General features: G+C 45.2%; 1 protein-coding gene across 2 annotated transcripts in view; it reads left to right on the top strand.

Annotated features, from left to right (window-relative positions):
- LRRC56 (leucine rich repeat containing 56) overlaps positions 1–20239 on the top strand; it is a 650173-nt gene extending 629934 nt beyond the window's left edge. For both annotated transcript variants that reach the window (XM_078682840.1, XM_078682841.1), the window contains one exon: positions 19391–20239. In XM_078682840.1, coding sequence (XP_078538966.1) covers positions 19391–19580 — 190 coding nt within the window. In that variant the 3' untranslated portion in view covers positions 19581–20239. The remainder of the gene's footprint in view (positions 1–19390) is intronic.
- The last annotated feature ends 236 nt before the right edge of the window (positions 20240–20475 follow it).

Below are 20475 nucleotides of genomic sequence, written 5' to 3' on the forward strand. Positions count from 1 at the left end.
TATCAAGTCTCATGAATTAGGAGATCGTGAAAATTGCACACCGGGTGAGGAAGCGAGACGGGCAGCAGGAATCTGTAAGCCCGGTCCTTTTCAGACTGGGGGACGTGTTTTTCTTTCTCCCCTCTTCTCCATTGGCTGGAATGTAAACCACGGGCGTGTTTTAGACTTGTTGTTTACATTCCAGCCAATGGAAAGAGAAGAGAAAGAAACAAAAAAAACACGCCCCCAATCCGAAAAGGGCGGGGCTTACAGCGATAGAATGACGACACTGAGACCTCTTCTCCAATGGCTGGCCGCCATTTAGGAGGCCAGCCAATGGAGAAGAGGAGCGGGGTTTACCCTCGCTACTCAGAGTCATTAAGTCTCGCTGGCGAGACTACGCATGTGCGCTGCCTACGCCAGTCTTGACCTAAAAAGGGGTCGAAAAAGGTCAAAGTCCAAGTCATCGACGTCGCATGACTCCAAGAGAAAGCATAAGAAGAAGAGGAGACATGCTTCTCGGCACCAGTCGTCGAAGACTGTGGTGTCGAGGTCACCTTCTGCTCCTCGACGTCGAGAAAAAGACTTTGTCTCTCCTCCTTCAGTGTCTCCTCAGGTGACTCCGGTCCATTCTCCATCTTACAAGGGGACTCCGGAGCAATCACCAACGCCGAGATTCTCACTGACTCCATAGGGTGTGTCGAATACGGCTGATGCTCCTTTGGCTCCGCCTGTGGCTCCGGTGGCTCCGACTCCAGAGGTGCCTCATTTGGATCTCGAACCGGCTCAATATCCACAGTTTCCGGCGCCGGGTTTGGATCCATCGCATTTTCTGAATGCAATGTATGGCGTGTTCGCCAGGGCCTCATACCCCTCTGGTGCACCTTCGGGTCCCATGGGTCCTTTGGCATTTAATTTGTGTGTGCCTCACCAGTATCCACAGGCCCCTTTGTGCCTTTCATGCCGGCTACTCCGTCCTGGCATTTTCCGGCTCTGAGGATGTCGACACTGTACGGGCAGTCCCCGGCTCCATCCCATGAAGCTCCTTGGATTTGATTGGTGCCGGTTACTACAGTGGATCCTCCTTCGACGCTGCTCCCATAGTCATTGACGCCACATGTGGCACCGCCGACGCCGCAGCCGAAGATGCGCTCGAGGAGAGAAGCGCAGAGATTATTAAAGGAGAATCAGTACCAGGCTGAAGAGAGGGAGGAAGGAGAAGTGTATGACACAGAAGATGTGTTTGAGGACTTGTGTGAGGCAAGTGGACTTGATAGTTCTCCAGAGTGGGACTTGGCTTCCCCATCGAAAGAGGTTGCACCGTACCATTCTGTGATTAGGAAGGGCGCTGAACTTTTGGATTTGCAGCTCCCTATGGCTGAGTATAAGCCTAATCTTCTTACAGCGGTGCTTCATTCTCCGCCCTCGGTGATTGAACCACTTTTACCCTTTAATGATGCACTGACTGAGCCAATCCTCGATGTGTGGCGCAACCCTCTTTCTGCTCCTGCGGTCTCAAGGTCGGTGTCCAGAAGATATAGACCTGCTCCTGGGGATCCAGTGTTCCTTTCATTTCACCCCTCTCCTGATAGTTTGGTGGTGCAGGCTTCTTGTTCAAAGCTGTCTACAGGGGCTTTTCCACAGGCTCCGTGTGACAGGGCTTCCAAGAAGCTGGAACAGTCTGAGAAGAGGGTCTTTTCTTCAGCTAGCATGGCACTGAAATCTTCCAACGCAACTTGTCTCTTGGGTAGATACATTCATGCCCTAATGGACTCTGCCAAACAGCTTCTTCCTAAGTTGTCTGAGGAGGACAGGGGAAATCTGAGTGAGGTGTTGGTGGACTCTCAGGGTGCAGCTCGCCAAGTCATCCAGTCCGGCCTGGACACGGCAGGTTCTGTTGCCAGGGTGATGGGTTTATCCATTGCAAAAAGAAGAAATGCGTTGTTGAGGTCTTCTGGGTTCTCTCCCGATTTGCAGGCTGCCCTTCTTGATCTACCTTTTGATGGGTCTAGACTTTCTGGAGAAAAGGCGGATTCTGCCCTGCAAAGATTTAAGGACAGTAAGGCCACGGCAAAGTCTTTAGGTCTGCAGTCTCAGGTGAGAGGTTATGGTTATAAACGATACAGAGGCTTTGGGAAGTCTTCCTTTTGAAGTTTCAGACAACCTCAGCAGCAACAACAAAACCCCTTGTACAAGTCCTATAGGGGTAAGGGCAGAGGTCGCCTTCGTGGCGTAATGCAGGAAAGCAGCCCTAGTTCCACCATCCTGGATCATGTAGGTCCCGTGGGAGGCCGGCTTACCCATTTTCTACAGGATTGGAAATTGATCACTTCGGACCTTTGGATTTTAGATCAGGTAGAAAATGGGTACGCCCTTCCCTTCAGGTAATTCCCTCCTCCTTTCCTTCCTTGCCAAGGGTTTTGCACGGAGGATCATTTACTTCTCCTTCAGAAGGAGGTTCTTTCCCTGTTACAAAAAAGTGCAGTAGAGGTGGTTCCAGAGCAAGAAAGGGGTTGGTATGCTACTCCTGGTATTTCCTGATTCCCAAGAAGGATGGCAGGTTACGTCCTTTCCTGGACCTCAGAATTTTTAATCTGTTTCTCAAACAGTAGAGATTCAAGATGCTCACTCTAGCGCAGGTTCTTCAGGCACTGCAACAAGTGGACTGGATGGTGTCCATTGGCTTACACGACGCGTATTTCACATCCCAATCCTGAAGTCGCACAGGAAGTATCTCCGATTTATGGTTGGGCCGCAACACTACCAGTTTGCGACTTTTCCGTTTGGTCTTACTACTGCACCTCGAGTCTTCACCAAGGTGATGGCAGTGGTGGCTGCCCATCTCAGGAGGATGGGGATTCTTGTTTTCCCCTACCTGGACGACTGGCTTCTGAAGGCAGAGTCACCAGAGATGGTGCGTCATCATCTGCAGGTAACTCAGCTGTTGTACAAATTGGGTTTTTCGATAAATGTACCCAAGTTTCACCTTGTGCCCTCAAAGCACAACCTGTTCTTTGGGGCAGTACTGGATACCACTGTGTGTCGAGCTTTCCCACCTCTGCAAGGATTCTTGACATTCAGGAAATGATTCCCTTGTTTTACAATGGAGCGGTTGTTCTGGTTCTGATCGTCCTTCGCCTGCTCGGTGGCACATGAGGGCGCTTCAGTGGTGCCTCCGCAGGCTGTGGTACCAGCACAATGGAGATATCAGGGAGTCGTTCAGGATCTCCAGAGAAGCTGCAGCGAATCTGTCTTGGTGGAGTGTGGAAGGCAATCTGTCTCAAGGAAAGCCCTTCCACCTTCCTCCTTCGGTGGCCACAGTGATATCAGATGCCTCTAGTCTAGGGTGGAGTGCTCATCTGGGGGATCTGGAGATCAAGGGGTTTTGGTCTCCAGAGGAGATATTGCTTCATAGCAATCTTCTGGAATTGTGGGCGATACGTTGGCGCTCAAGGCCTTTCTCCCTTCCCTTCGCGATCAGTCGGTTCAAATCCTGACGGACAACACTGCCACGATGTGATACGTCAACAAGCAGGGAGGAGTAGGGTCATACCGTCTCTGCAGAGAGGTGTTGCGGCTCTGGTCCTGGGGTCAGGACCATCGGATTTGTTTGATGGCAAATCATCTGGCCGGGGTGCTGAACGTATGTGCTGACAGTCTTAGTTGGCAGTTCTCAGCCGATCACGGGTGGGGGCTTCACATGGCGGTAGTTCAACACATCTTTCAGACGTGGGGAACTCTGCGGGTGGACCTGTTTGCCACTCTCGAGAACGCACACTGCCCGTCATTCTGCAGTCTAGAGTTTCCAAGGCAGGGAGTGTTGGGGATGCGTTTCAGTTGAGTTGGAGCTCACAACTCCTTTACACGTTTCCTCCCATACCCTTGATTCCTCGGGTTCTGAAGAAGATTCGCCAAGACCGGGCCCAAGTTATATTGATCGCCCCGGATTGGCCAAGAAGGGTGTGGTACACAGACCTTCTTCACTTTTCGTCACACCCTCGGCTCCGTCTCCCTCTCAGGGTAGACCTCCTCCCACAGTCGGAGGGGCAGGTTCTAAACCCTCACCTCCAGAACCTGCACCTTCATGCCTGGAGATTGAATGGGGCAACCTGAATTATTTCTCTGTCCCGCCTGACGTGGTGGATGTTATTTTAATTGGCCAGGCGACACTCCAAGTCCGTTTACTCCCACAGGTGGTCTAAATTTGTTAAATGGTGTGGAGAGAAGTCTATTGATCCCTTAAAAGCTCATCTTTCTGATGTTCTTTGTTTTTCGCTTCATTGGGCCCAGCAGGTTTGTGCTGTGGCCACTGTTAAAGTATATTTGTCGGCTTTATCGGCATTTCTTTGTTTGCCTGATCAGCCGTCTCTTTTTAAGTCTCAAATAGTTTTAAGGGGCTTACAAACATGTTTCCGCCCACTCCTTTTATTATGCCCCAGTGGGATTTGAATCTAGTGTTAACTTTTTTAATGGGTTCCTAGTTTGAACCATGCCTAGTTGTCCTTTGAGACTGCTGACATTCAAAACGGTCTTTCTTATTGCTATCACTTTGGCTAGGAGGGTGAGTGAGCGTCAGACTTTGAGTTCAAAGCCTACGTTTCTGACCGTACATGCTGAAAGTATGGTCCGCAGGACCAGGGCTGCTTTTCGTCCTAAGGTGGTAACTTCCTTCCATTTAGGGCAGTCCATTTAAATCTGATTTTACCTTATTGAGGTCTCGGAAATGAGTGGCAAAATTAGATGTGAAGAAAGAGTGTTCAAGAGATTTGACATGTTTGAGGATAGAGAGATATTGGGAGTTCAATAATTTCTTCTTTTTGGCTGTGTATGCAATGGTGAAAGCCCTAAAGGAAGCCTTAAAGGCATCCCAATTATTGTGTATAGAAGTATCGTAAGCATTATTGAACAGAAAAAAATCCTTTATAAAAGAAGTAGCCTCAGATATATATAGGATTGGTCAGACAGAAGTGAATTGTTAAATCTCCATAGAGCATGTTTGGAATTGGTAAGGGATAGATCAAATGACGATGATACAGGGGCAGGGTCAGAAATAAAAATGGATCCAATTTCTGAAGATTGAACAGAGGTTAGTAGAGACTTTTAAACCAAAATGTAATCAATACGTGACATAGTATGATGTATATTTGAGAAAAATATAAATTCATATTTATCAGGGTTGCAGGTCTTCCATACATCAAAGAATGGACGAAAGGCAATAGCAGACTGAAAATTGTTTATGAGTCTTATCAGGTTTAAATTTGCAATTTGATTTTCTACCAGAAAAAGGATCAAGCCAATTGTTAAAGTCTCCAGCGACAATGATATTGGGATTGGTAATGGAGGATAATTTAAATTTAATGATATTCCAGAAATCTGGGTTAGGTTTAACTGGACAAAAACACTTAGGATCTATTTTACTGTGCAATTTCAGCGGCACAGCCAACAATGAGTCCAATCAATTAAATACTTCATCTTTTTTCCATGTAATCCTTATTTTTCTCTAATCATTTTTCTTTGTTCAACTTTTCAATTTCTTCAATTAATTTTACTCATTTTCAATCGATGTAAGATGAGTCACAAACACACAGGAGGCGAAATGGTTTCCAGATGTCACACGTTTTATTAAACGCCCAATGCATTTCGGGAAATCATCCCTTCATCAGGGGTATCTAAGATAAGCAAACAAATGAATATAATCATGGTATGTTACCCGTCTGCGTATTTAACAACACAATATTTCTTTACAGTTATAAATACATACTCAGTTCACAACCCACCACACTCCACCTATAACGTTGACCCAAAAGAGTACTAAACACCATTCTCTACTAAAAACTCCTGCATTGTAATTGCCCTCCATTAATGCACAGTTAACCTTCTGCACTACGTAGACACCTCCTCCCCCTTGGCTCATTCACCCAGATATGCTCACTGTGACATCTGTTAGTTAATCATCCATCATGCAGAGCTGACATAATCTCGCTTGTTGCCGGCTTGTTTAAAACTAGCGTATTTGAATCTGTAACATCCAGTTCGCATTTAAAGGGATTTATCCCCGTAATGGTGACGACTGCTATTTAGCAGTGATTCGTCTGCTTGTGGCTACACCCCAATTACCTTCAGGTGATCCATCACAGACGTCCCTCTATCAAGACTACAAGTCACGTGACAACAGACTTCCGATGTTTTAATGAGCCAACACTTCCTTAATCCACGGTAAAGGACTACAACGCCCAAAATCCCTTCGAAGAAATCTTTTCAATCCATCATGTACCCCCCCCACCCACGTTACTAATGAAAATGCTACTCCATACGGAGAAATTACCAACTGAACCGATGTGCATTACAAACCTACGCAGGTAATTATCACATAAATCATTTGCTGTCCGTAAAATGCTGTATGAAGATACCAATTGTGTACATCTCCATATTCCATCAAACATGACAGGGAACCCGGTCTCCTGTGTAAATCATCTCTGTAACAGTCCTGTTGCAAGTTAAATTTATCCCTCGTTGGTACACATTAATCCACTTTATCCATGGGTGCCAAACTCACAGGTAGGACGGTAATTAATGTAATAGAAAAAATGAGTTGCGAGATTCACACCAAAGTCCTCACAGTTTTATATACTAACTAAACATTTAGAGCTTTAACAAGCGTGCAAGCATGATTAGCGCTCCGTCCAGATGCGCTGCAATATGAACAAAAACACTTAGGAACCATTTTACGGTGCCATTTCAGCTGCATAGCCAACAATGAGTCAAATCAATTAAATACTTCATCTTTTTTCCATGTAAGGTTTAACTGGTCCATAAATATTTACAAAAGTGATCATTTTATTATGACCCTTGGCCTGAAGTATTGCCCATTGTCCATTTGTGTCACATTCAGTAGACACAATTTGAAGTTTTAGAGATTTGTGACAAAGGATTGCAACTCCGCCCTTATGATTAACCGCAGGTGAAAAATAACCTGCCCCACCCATTGGCGTTTAAGTTTAAGAGATTCAATATTATTACAGTGGGTTTCCTGCAAAAAAAGCAATATTACAATTTAATTTTGATAAATGAGAAAATACCTTCCGACGCTTGACATTGTGACCCAGACCACGAATGTTCCACTGCACAACATTAAACATGTATCACGTTAAAAACAAGGGTACAGGAACAATGATGACACACTGCAAAAGCAACAATGGGAACAAATAAAACACCATGTATCAATGACGAGACAACACCAAAGATTTATAAAAAAACAGGAGAGGATGAGGAAAGAAAACATATGAAGTTGTAAAAAGAGGAAGAAAAGGAAGAAAGTGATTAAGGGAAAGGGAAAAAGAAGGTTAATGAAAAAGGGAACACGAGAGAAAGGTTAGTAGATGTAAGAAAAAGAAGGAATAGACTAAGAAAGTATAGGGATAGGGAAAATGAAGAAAAAATAGAAAGGATATAATGAAAAAGGGAAAGATCAAGGAAAGAAAGTAAGGAAAGCCAGATCAATGACAGAAAGCCAGATCTGTAGAGTGCAGAGAGAAAAACAAAAATCGGACGTGTCTGCACACATGAAAAGAACAGCAACGGAGAAAGTCGGAGAGGAAGAGGAGAAGAAAATATATATTTTTTAAAATTACAATATGAAGCATAGAGGGAATAAAAAAGCTTAAAAGAAAACTAGTTAGACCGCATAAACCATCATAAAGAGATGAAAAATATTAAAGACCAAAACAAAAAGTATTAATGAAATGTAAAACCGTAACAATCTAATAATTAGGCCTGGGCAAAGCACTACGCTACGCTCGCGTAGTTTACGCAACTTCGCACTACGCGAACTACACGTAGCACAGTGCGAACACGCATAGAGGAAATGGCGTAGGTCATATTCTGAGACAGACAGAGCCGAATATAGGAAAGGCTTAAAAGAATATCATGCCACCATCCGGAAAACGAAGAGAACCTATTACTGCACCAGAATTAAGAACGCGAACAATTCCATGAAGGAAATGTTCCTAGTATACAGGGAACTATCTGACCTTATCCCTCTGACAGCCCCGATAGACGGATCAGTCAGAGCTTGCAATCAAATAGCAGAGTTTTTCGCTAGCAAAGTGGATAAAATCTATACGGCGTTTCCGGAGGCAGCTAGAGTAGGGGATGGGAGAACGGAAACCCCCCCCTACTATACAAAACAACAACTGCCTCTCGCCATTTTTAGTGCCCTCACGGGAATCAATACGCCATATAGCAGGCAGCATTAAATCAGGATCACCTAATGACCCAGCCCCACCAAAAAAACTCCATGGTAGCTTAACCACTCTGGAGCCATACATCACTCAATTACTCACTCTCTCATTTGCATCAGGACAAGTACCTGCTGCCTGGAAGAAAGCAATAGTCCTCCCTTTGAGGAAAAAACCCAACATCAGTCTTGCAAAACTGGACAATTTGCGACCTATTTCCCTTCTCCCCTACTTTGCTAAAATTGTGGAGAAAGCAGTAAATCAACAACTGTCTGCATTCGCAGAGACCAATGGTCTGCTCCACCCCTCTCAGTTGGGTTTCCGTGCTTTACACTCCACGGAGTCGGCCCTACTGGCCTCAACGGAAACTCTACGGAGCTACGTAGATGAAGGTCAGACAGCGGCACTCATTATGTTGGACCTCAGTGCCGCTTTCGACACTGTGGCGCATCACACACTGCTGCAGTGTCTCAGGAAGGGAGGAGTAAGAGGCAAAGCTTGGGAGTGGTTGGAATCATTCCTTACAGGCCGCAGTTTCCAGGTTGCACAAGGACAGTTTAGGTCCAATGAAATGATACTCAAGCAGGGAGTTCCACAAGGCTCCAGTCTCAGCCCCACCTTATTTAATTTGTATGTGGCCCCGATTGGAGCGATCACAGACAAATTCGGGGTTGAGACAGTGTCATACGCAGACGACACGCAATTGATCGTGTCGCTCACGCAACCAGAAGAACAATGCGCTGATAATTTTAATAGCTGCATGCGTGAACTGGCCAAATGGATGATGGACAATTGTCTCCGTCTTAACGGAAATAAAACAGAGGTACTGATCATAGGCAAAACCCCATCAGTATGGACCTCAGCGTGGTGGCCAGACGAGCTGGGTGAACTACCCACACCCAGCAATCTAGTGAAAAACCTAGGAGTCTGGCTGGATAAAAATCTATCCTTCGACCACCAGACCAAACAAGTGGCAGGCACGTGCTTTGGCATATTACGGGTCCTTAGAAAAACATTGGACCTTATGCCTACGCCGGTGCGCCTAACCCTAGTCCATGCACTGATAACATCCAGGCTGGACTACTGAAACGTACTATATCTAGGAGCCAACGAAAAGTGCATCACTAGACCGCAGCGCATACAAAATGCGACGGCCCGCCTGATCCTTCAACTGCCCAGAATGGCATCTTTACAAAAGGCTCTAAAAACACTTCACTGGCTCCCTATTAGGGAACGGGTGAGGTTTAAAGCCCTCTGCACAGGACATCGTATCCTAAACGGAAAAGGCCCTAGGTACTTGCTCAACTATCTTAAGCGGTATGAACCCACACGCCAATTGAGATTATGGGGCACGGGACTGGTGCAGGTCCCAAAGGTAAAAAGAGTAAGAATGGGTGGAAAATCCTTTAGAGTCTCGACCGCTAAACTGTGGAACAAGCTGCCAGAGAAGATGCGACTGGAAAAATCTGAGCTGACTTTCCGCAAAGAACTAAAAACAATCCTGTTTCCCAACCCTTAAGGCCTCTTATAGGGCTTCGAGCCGCAACCAGAGTCCCACGACTAAGGAAACAAACAGTAGCTTCTAGCGTGGGGACACACAGCAGGTGTAACCAAGCGCTTGATAAAATTTATAATAATAATAATAGTGTAGCGTAGTGCAGCGGTCATTTTTTGCTTGCTCGCGGTCCTCAACCTCAAGTTGGCGACCGTGAGCAAGCAAAATGACATCCTGGCGAGACTTTTTCCTCGTTCACGATCAGCAACATCAAGTTGCTGATCGCGAGCGTGGAAAATAAACCTCCCTGCGAGATTCTCAACGCGGGGAGGTCTGGTTTCTCATTGCGAGTGGTCGCGTATGCTAGCGACCGCTCGCGATGAGAAACTACCAGTCCGCGTTGAGAAAGCTGCCGCTCGAGTAAAAATCTCCTCCAGCAGCAGAAAACTACAGCTCGCACTGTGTAAGATGCCGTTTTCAATGATTGCACAGTGCCGGATGCTTGTCCGCCCTCCCCAATCATTGAAAACGGCATCTTGCACAGTGCGAACATGCTACTACGTTGCTCGCGTAGTGCTTCGCGTAGCTCGCGTAGTGCGTAGTGCACTTCACGTAGCTAAGCAAAGCGCTACTTCGCAAACTACGCCCAGCCCTACTAATAATGTAAAAGCAGAAAAGATTTCAAGGACATTGAACATTTGTAACCATAGGCATTCTAGAAATAAAGTGCAAAAATTGTTTCAACTTGAAAGGATCTTCAAAGGAGCGGGAAACACCTTCATTAGTGATTTTACAAAGACAAGGATGTAAAATGCCATAACGGATATTCAGAGACCTCATTTGTGGTCGGAGGGCTAGGAATTCTTTGCGCCTAGCATTGGTGGCATTAGAAAGGTCCTGTGAGATGAAGTTGTTATGGCCCGACCAAACAAGACGATGTTTTTCTCTGGAAATTTTGAGAACATACATCAAGTCAGTAATATCATGAAATAGCATAATTATGCCACGCGGTTTGGTGGTAGAGTGAGGTTGAGAACGACCAACAAGAGGAGCTCGTTAGATGTTGAGGGGAGTCGAAGACTGAAGGTCGAGAAGATCAGCCAGGAATTTCTCCAGAAAAGAAAGGAGATTCGGACCTTCGGCATTTTCGGGCAAACCATACACCTGAAGATTATTCCTTCAATTGCGGTTTTCTAATTACTCAGTGTGAAGTTTTAGCTTATGAATTTCTTGTTCTAGGAGAGGTATTTTAGTAGTCACATCTTGTAGATTACTTATACGTTGTTCCATTTCTGTCATTTTACCTTCCATTTTGATCATTCGGTCTTCAGTCAATTGTAATTTTTCATTGGTGGCATTCATGAACGGTTTTAAAGCATGCAGTTCTTCTAAGATTGAATCTGAGACCGGATTGGAAATAGATTGAATTGGAGATGGAGGATCATTTTTGGCTCTTTGCGGTTTGGCACCAGACAAAGGAGATTTCGTGAAAGAGGTGGATTCTTTGGCCATCTTGACAAGATACACTTGACGCCTAGGGTGAGCATGATTTTTAAGAACAGAGGTCCTTCCCATAGACAACATTTTTCAATGATGTATGTCACAATGAGGATGGGAATCTGTCTCACAATTTGATTTAGGTAACGAAAAAAAACCCAGCAGAAAATGCAGATGAGAGTAGCAAACTCGTAAATACAAAACAACGACTAACCTCCCGGAAGTGAAAAACTTGTGAGAAAAATTCAAGACTAGTCAACTTCAACGGAGGGTAAAAACAGTGGGAGTGAAGGTAACATATGAGTGTAATTGGTAACACCAGCCAAAAGGAGTTATCACAAAACCAGATAACTGCTGTGTTGGTAACAAATGGGCTGGTAGTATACCTTTGTTGCTTCACCTCATGACAGTTGGCACATTAACTTATAGAAGGAGGTCCCCACACCCAAAGATGAACATGAGGTCACATTGGTTTGAGAGGTAGATTCAGAGGCAGATCCTGAGTAAAAAGGCCTTAAGGCAAGAAAATGCTGGTAAACAGTCCCCTAGATAAACGATAAAGCTGGCATTGACGAAGACAATACATGAGGGATGCCAGAAGTGTAATTTCTCCGAAATGCCCCCTTTTTTTATAGGTAGGACACTTACTGTTTTGCGAAGAGGCCACCGACTGCACAGCGCATTTCCTGCTACGACGTGTGAGGCTCCCTGCTTACGACTCGCCGCACCCGCTTCGCGGGCGCCGCTTCGCAGGGGAGCCCCAGTCTCGGCTACTGTCTGCGTGTACAAGTGAGGACCTCGGCGGAAAGGCGGTAAGGGGCGTGAGGCACCAGCGGGGCTGCGAGTGTGCAGGGACTTCATTTCCCAGAAGTCCCTGCGAGACCACGGAAGAGCTTCCGGTCCGCTCTCCCTGCTGGCCCGCCCCCCGCCCATCTAAATCCATCAAAAGTGCGCCGGCAATCCCTGTCCAGTGGGACACTTACTGTTTTGCGAAGAGGCCACCGACTGCACAGCGCATTTCCTGCTACGACGTGTGAGGCTCCCTGCTTACGACTCGCCGCACCCGCTTCGCGGGCGCCGCTTCGCAGGGGAGCCCCAGTCTCGGCTACTGTCTGCGTGTACAAGTGAGGACCTCGGCGGAAAGGCGGTAAGGGGCGTGAGGCACCAGCGGGGCTGCGAGTGTGCAGGGACTTCATTTCCCAGAAGTCCCTGCGAGACCACGGAAGAGCTTCCGGTCCGCTCTCCCTGCTGGCCCGCCCCTCACCCAAACCGCCACCTACTTAATAGCGTTTCACTCCCGCAGCGCGGGACGCAGCCCGGGCTAAGACTGGGCAAAGACAGGGCCGTTCGAGTACGGAAGAGTCCGGTCCGGCCCCCCCCTCTAACAGCTATACTCCGGCCTCCCCAACACAGGTATCTATAATCAGTCCGTTTCCCCTGATAATCCGTCAACGTATTAATCTTTTATCTAGCTGATCATTCACTGCAAAATGAATACTAGATCTACAAGGCAGAAAAAAACAAAAAAGAACGGTATAGGCGATCAACTACTAGGTCCTATGGACGATTTTCTGTCCAAAGCTAATACTTTTATAGACCAAAGTATTAGTCTAATTGAGGGTAGAGTCTCCACCGATTTGGCGATTGCACGTCGTTCATCAATGGGACTAATTGCAAAAGCAAAAACTCCAGAAATACAGTCAACCCCAACGCTAACGGCGGCGACTACGAATAGACTTAGTCTACCCAATAACGTTGATTTGTCAGCATCCCAAATATCTGTAACCCTCTCAGAATCTGACCTGGAGAATACCCCCGATATATTTCCCGATCCAACACCTGAAGAAACCAGACAAATGAGAGGAAAACGGGAGGGGGCGGTAAAAAAAAGGATTGCAAAGAGTAATTTAAATCACACCACAACCTCTTTAACGTCTAAACCCCCGACAACGGTCACTACCCCAAATGAGTTGGTGACTTCTAACCACCCCGCTCCCCCAATTAATAACGTGGTAACAATCCATCACGTACCGCGTGACCTCTGTGATACTTTAATGCCTGATTCAATATCCACATCAAACACTGGCAGACAAAGAGAATCAGCAAGACTCATCACAGAGGTAGCCTTTCTTCTAAATTCTCATATTCGCCCTCTAGAATCAAGACTCAGTAATATAGAGAGGCAGTTAACAAAAATCATTGGTTTCTTACAAACCACTCCTTCACAATCCTACACCAAGCCTCCGTCAAACCCAGAGCCTATTCTTCCTACATCTAAAAAAACTGTCACTGTACCTCCCCCAAAGTCCACAAAGCAAATCACACTAAACCTTCCGACAAATAATCCCATTCCACAAAATGTAGCTTCCATGCCCCCGGTTATTCCTTCACAAGCTGGTTCCCAACCAACATCAACCGCAAACTCTATTCCCCCGAAAACCCCTGCTTTAAAAACACCTATAACAACAAGTACCAAGCCACCCCAAACAAAAAATATTCCGAGGGGGACAATCAATCAATTTACCACCTGAGGCTACTCCTTACGTGGTGGTTATGACGGGGGTTCCCGAACTCACAGGTGAGGGAACCGAACCAAACTGGTCGTTAAAGAACAAGGTCCAGTTTTGGCTGAGTACAAACCGTCCCGTTCCGCCACCTTGGAAAAGTAAAATAGCCTCAGTGTCCCGGACCCCGTGGGTGGGATATAGAAAAAAAACAATACGAGGAGACTGTATAGTCATCACATTTGAGGACCCCAGCATAGCTGAATATATATGCTCCTGGGAATGTAACATCTTTCCCGGGGGTATTGTAACAAGACCCCTGTCTTACTTCTACCCGAAAAGGTATAATAATAACAGCCACCAACGTAAGTTTGACAATATCTGGAAGAAGCCAATTCCCCAACCATGGGAGCTAGAATCTGCGGCTACTAATAATATAATGCGACCCACCGAACCTACCAACTTTCGGTATCCACCTAATCGGAGCTTCCATCAAAGAGAAGTCCCCTGGCAGATCGTGGGCCCCCAAAATAGATTTCGAAGTTGGGAGCATTGGGAGAGACCACCCTACCAAACGCTTGATCCTAACTACGAAGTCACTAGTAATGGGCAACACTGGTTAGGTTTCCCGACCACGAACAGGTTCAGCGGCCTGGAAATGGTCGATTGACAAACAGCTAAACCCCCAGAACCTTTGCTAACTACGGCAGCATCCTCACATCCAAATTCAATGCCCATCCCATCCATACCACATAAGCATAAGGATGTACATGATTGCGGCCCCACTCAGCTTCCCATGGTTTTCTGGAACGTTGCCGGTCTCCGTAATAAGATCGAAGACGGATCGGCAGCGGTTTTTCTGAAGGGCTTTCAATTCATTTTTCTCCAGGAAACATGGTCAACGGCAGCGCTCCACCTACTGGGATACAGAACTTTTACTTCTCCTGCCTTTCCTAGCACTTCAGGCAGACCGAAGGGGGGTCTGGTAACTTACATGGCAAACACTATTGTAGATTTAAAGATCATTAAGACAGACCTCCTTCCGAATTTTCAAATTCTTACCTTCTCTGTAGGAAAAAAAATCCGTGTTACAGCAGTAAACATATATAACAACCTGGACCTAGAAAATTTTGTGAATGTTCTCGACCAAATTCAAAACAAAATTACGGAACACATTCACCATAAACAGAAAGGGGATACTGCTCACATAATTTGGGGCGGTGACTTCAATTTGCACCCCTGCCCCATTATCGATACCTGTGGAATAGTAGACGACTCTGACAGTCCTTTAACGCACTTTATCCATTCAGAAGCAGGATCCGCTATGAACAAAGTAATTGCAGACCTGGACCTGCAAATTTTGAATCCTACACTTCAATCAACTGACAAGCTAGAGCCTACCTATAGAGGAAGGGGCTACGAAACAACAGTGGATTATATATTAGCTACAGAAGTTTTAAAATCGCAACTCGGACCATTTAAAATCTTAGAAAACTGCCTCAGCGATCACTCAGCGCTAAGTCTAAACTTTCAAATACATCTCTCGATTTCTCCGATGGCAACCATAGCCAACACTCTATCTCAGAGTAGGCTCGTGCTGAACAATACTAATGGCTTTACAATCAAATGGGAGAAAGTGGATCCCAATATTTTAACGAAGAAACTAGTTACTCTTGCTTACCAAAACATTTTGAACTGTCTTGATCCTCAAGCAGAGGCTAAGCAAATACTGGAAAACTTCAACGCCATTATAGAACTTGTCAAAAGCCTATTAACCAGAACTTTCAAACAAAACAATAGGAAGACCACAGGCTGGTTTAGTCGAGACTGCACGAAAGCGCAGTCAAATTTGAGGAAAGCTCTTAGGGAACCCAACAGAGATGCAATAAAGATCCAAAATCTCAGAAGAGAATACTCTACCATTAGAAAGACGAGGAAAAAGGACCTAAAAACATCCTTGTGGAAGGCCTTACACGAGAGTGCACTCTCGAAGAACTCCCAGGCTTTCTGGAAAATAGTGAAATCGCCTTTTCTATCTAACTCAACTGGACCAAAAATAGATGTGGCCATAGACGAGGCTACATGGACAAGCCATTTTTCGAAAATCTTCCAAACTACATCTAATAGAGGTTTGCATCAGTCTAGCTGCAACCCAGTCACCTTCCCTATTCATCTGGAAATTGACCTACAAGATTTCGAAGAAGCGTTATCCTTAAGTAGACCCGGAAAAGCCCCTGGCCCTGACGGGGTTCCCGTCGACCTATTTAAATTCCTTCCCGACTTGTGGATTCCAATAATCACGAGGGTCTGTTTTGCAACCATGGAACTTGGACTGCTGGACTCATGGTCTTCGTCAATAATGGTTCCCATCTTCAAGAAGGGGGATAGGCAAGATGTCAAGTGCTACCGCCCAATCTCCCTTCTTGACTCTCTGGGCAAAGTAGTTGGCAGAGTCCTCCTTGGCAAGCTGCAACAGTGGGTGGCTGACGAAAACATCCTCTCAGACCTACAGTTCGGCTTCAGGGAGGGCTTTGGAACCATCGAGCAAGCTTTAAACCTCTCTTTGCTCATTTCTAAGTACACATTGGCAAAATCAGGTTCTATTTTTATGACATACGTGGATCTCTCCTCCGCATTTGACTGTGTCTCACATACCAAGCTCTGGTCATTACTAAGCAAGATGGGAGTAGATCCTCCTCTCCTTGACTTTTTAAGAGAACTCTACAGCGGGGCCACAGCGAGAGTGAGGTTCGGGACAGGAGGAGAACTGACGGCACCATTCAGGGTAGAGCGGGGAGTGAGGCAAGGCTGCGTCCTCGCCCCCTTTCTTTTTTCTTTATACACTAACGGTTTGGAAGAGTGTATGTTGAAGGGGGGAAGAGACCTCCCAAAAGTAAAAGATCGCCTAATCCCCGCCCTGCTCTACGCGGACGACGCTGTCATTTTAGCCCGAACTCCAATTGAACTACAGAAATCTTTAACTAAATATGCAGACTTCATGGCAGCTCTGGATCTGCATATTAATGTTAAAAAAACCTTTTCTATGGTAGTTGGTGGCCCAAAAAAACCCGCAAAATCCATCTTTTTAAAAGACCAAAAAATTGAGAGAACCTCGCAATACCCCTATTTGGGTATCATGATTGATGATGCCCAAAATTGGAAGCCGGCGGTAGAAGCTAGGAGGCACCTTTTTAAAAGAGCGAACATGGCCCTAATGAAATTTGCCAACAAACTAGGGAAAAAACCACCAGTGGAACTGTTGCAAATATATGCGGCGAAGTGCCAATCCGCAGCATTATATGGTGCCGGGATCTGGGGTCATACAAACACTGTCCCAATCCAAAAAGAGGAAAACATCTTCACGAGATTCCTTCTGTCAACACCACGAGGCACTTCCATCTATGCCTCGCATATAGAATTGGGAATCCCATTTATCGAAGACCTGATAAAAATCCAACCTCTAATGCTTTGGAGAAGAGTTTGGTTATCTGATGAAAATAACCTGACAAAAAACATTATACAAGATGTCATGGAGTTGGACCATGCTAAAAAAATTCCTTGGATTTCTTACATCAGAAATTTTCTACAAGATCTGGGATTTGAAAAATACTATTATAATCCAGAACTAATGAAAGAAATCTCTAAAAAAGATCTAAAACAGGTAGCACTGAGTCACTTGGATTCCCTGAGACTAACAATGCTGACTACAAAAAAATCTGTCATGCATGCAATTATTATTCAGCAGACCATGAAAATTCAGCTATATCTCACCTTAGGGATTTCCACCTACGAGAAGATGCTCCTAACAAGGTTCAGGTTGAACTCATTTTTCAGACTGGTGACCTTCCCCGAAAAGAACAATTGGAGTACCGATATGGCACTGTGTCCTTGTGACGATCATTCTCAACAGTCCACTATTCATACAGTACTTTTTTGTAAGTTTTATCAACCGCATCGAAAAACTTGGCTTATTCCCCTATTGAAAAAATGGGGCCATAGACAATGCCGCCCAGCGATGTTATCACTTCAATTTTTGGACTCAGAATGTACGGTATATCATGTATTAAATTTTTTAAAATGCATCATGAGACACAGAAACAATCTGTAAAACTGCAACCTTCCATCTTCTGATATTTTCCCTAAACTGCCTCATAAATAATTTGTCCGAGCTAAGAAATCAAATGTATAATTCACCTTTTAAATTCAATGTTTTTTAAACTAATTTGTTATCTTTCATGGCTTTTCGAATTGTAAAAACCGAATAAAGATTATTATTATTATTATTATTATTATAGGTAGATATCTGTCCAGCCACAAATACTACAAAATGGCACAAAAGAGCATGGCAGTCAACAAACAGTTACCAGGGAGAGATAATTACAGCAGGAACTGGTGAAAATCTCCTCAGGCAGCGCGGGCGTTGCTCACGCAAAATTACGGCCGCCTACAACGGGGAAACCAAGTTGCGGTAAATACAGATGAAGGCAGATGCCTCGCTCCTAAAATTCACAGTAGACGAGAGCCGCCATGAAGCTGGAGATGCGCATGGCCACCCGACAGCAGGGTTTGGTCAGGAAGTGGATCTCAAGTAAAAAGTACCATTTTGTTCGGTGCGGTTGCCACGCCCCCAGTGCTTTGAGTCTGAACTGCAGGATTCGAGATGATAGATCCCTAGTCATTAGAGTTAAGGCCAGTAAAGTGCACCCAGGAAGGACTTTCCTGGGTCTTGTTAGTACTGTCAACGAATACTTACATAAAATGAGACAAAGGCTGCCATGCCCCATTTCACAAAGCGCAGGTGGCCACAGCATCTTTCACACAGAATGTGTTCCACAATAAATTGTAACTTTATTTATTAAACAGCCTCCACTCCACAGGCATTCTTTTAACATATAGGGGCATATTTACAAGCCCCTATGACCAGCACAACATAACTTTTTCAGACATTTTGGTGGTGATAGGGGCTTCGCCCTATTTACAAGGCACCGTTAAGCCACTTAACTTAACGCTGCCTTGAAATAAGGCACCTTTTCACGGTATACTTAGCGTGAAAGGGACAGGCAATGGGTGTTGCGGAGGGCGTTCCATCACAACATCCATTAATTTTGATGCTGCCCCATATTTACCCCACCCTTGTAAATATGGGGCAGCGCAAAAATTAAGACCAGGGAAAACCTGGTAATTTCGCCTCGTTTTTGCTGTTTCCATGTGTGCTGCTTTGTGCCGCACACCTAGAAACAACAAACAGCCATTGATTGTTTATGTGCAGGAAAGGGTCCCTTCCTGCACATAAACAATATTTAAACAAATTACGTTTTGCAACTTCTATGTGTGCTGCATCAAGCATCACACATAGAAGTTACAAAATGCCATTTCAGATTGTTTATGTGCAGGAAGTACTTTCCTGCACATAAACAATCTTCACCACAACGAAGGCACCTTTGAACGACGGTGCAAGGGTGTCTGTGTTGGCGCTAGGCTGCTAAATTAGCACCAGCGCAGGGAGAAACGCAGGGCTGCAACGTATCCTTGTAAATACGGTTCAGCCCTGCGTTTCAGAAGTGACTTTGAACTTGACTTTTACTTGAAAATGGAATTGTGTTAAGAAATTGAAATGACACTCTCCTGAACCTTCTGCTTAACCCCTTCTAACAGAATCTTCTGTTTGTTTTGGTAAGGTCTCCGGTTGACAAGAGTTCCCAAAACATCATCGCCTCACATCAGCCAGTCATCCGCACGTCAACAAGAACACCAGAAAGGGTGACCCTTTTGAACACTGTGCGACCTCTGACAGCCAAAGGGGTGTTACAAAGACTACCCAACCGCCCAGCACTCCTGACCGCACCCAGCAAGTCCACAAACTCCTAGAGCAACCAAGCTGGAGCCATACCGTTACTTAGGCTGATTGACTGAATGGTGTCACCGTAAGCCTCAGTGACGTTGAGGCCGCGGTGGTCCTGCCATTGACTGTGAGTCAGATGCTGTACCACGCTGTCGATGGGTATGGGTAGTGTCTTTGCAAAGGCCCTACCTTAAATGCTGAAGTCTACTTTTCTGTGACATTCCGTCAACCCAATCATTTAATATATTCTCTTTGTTAAACCCTTTGTACCTTTCTTCTTATTCAAAGCCGCTTACCATTATTTTCATCCCTGCCACCACTTCATTAGTCTCTCTTCTTTGTCTATCAACTGTGCTCTTCCTCCTTTTAAGGCAGATTTCTTTCCTTGTTTGCTCTTCACGTCTATTCATTCTTTTTCTCGTTAAATTGGCTTCAGGTTATTAGGGCAGTTCCCAGGCCTGCCCCCTTCGACCAACTGATGAAAAGTGAGCAGGTGTAGGAAACGACATGTAGCATCTGGCCATTAATGGGACCGCAATCACGCTTGGCCTTCCATGGCCACATTCAGATGAGATAGCTAGATAATGTAAGAATACATCCAATCCGTGTAAATTGTAACAATTGTATTTTGTATGTACAGTGGAAGACAGAATAATGTCTTTTCTCAATAAAATGTCCCACAAACTAGTCCAATTGCAAATAATGTGCCTACATTCACCATTAACTCCTTTTGTGTTCTTTCGAAATACATTTCATTAGAATTGTATGTACTATAACAGACTGTCTTCATGGAAATTGTTTCAACTGTCTATCACTGGATATTATACAGATTTGGCAAGGGTGTACTCTTGCATACAGTAAGAAGGGTATCAAACATCAAAGTGGCATCTGTCGGATCTGGCATCGCCTGTTTCAGTTATC

The sequence above is a fragment of the Lissotriton helveticus genome, chromosome 3_1 (assembly GCF_964261635.1).
Source record: "Lissotriton helveticus chromosome 3_1, aLisHel1.1, whole genome shotgun sequence".
In the NCBI taxonomy this organism is placed as follows: domain Eukaryota; kingdom Metazoa; phylum Chordata; class Amphibia; order Caudata; family Salamandridae; genus Lissotriton; species Lissotriton helveticus.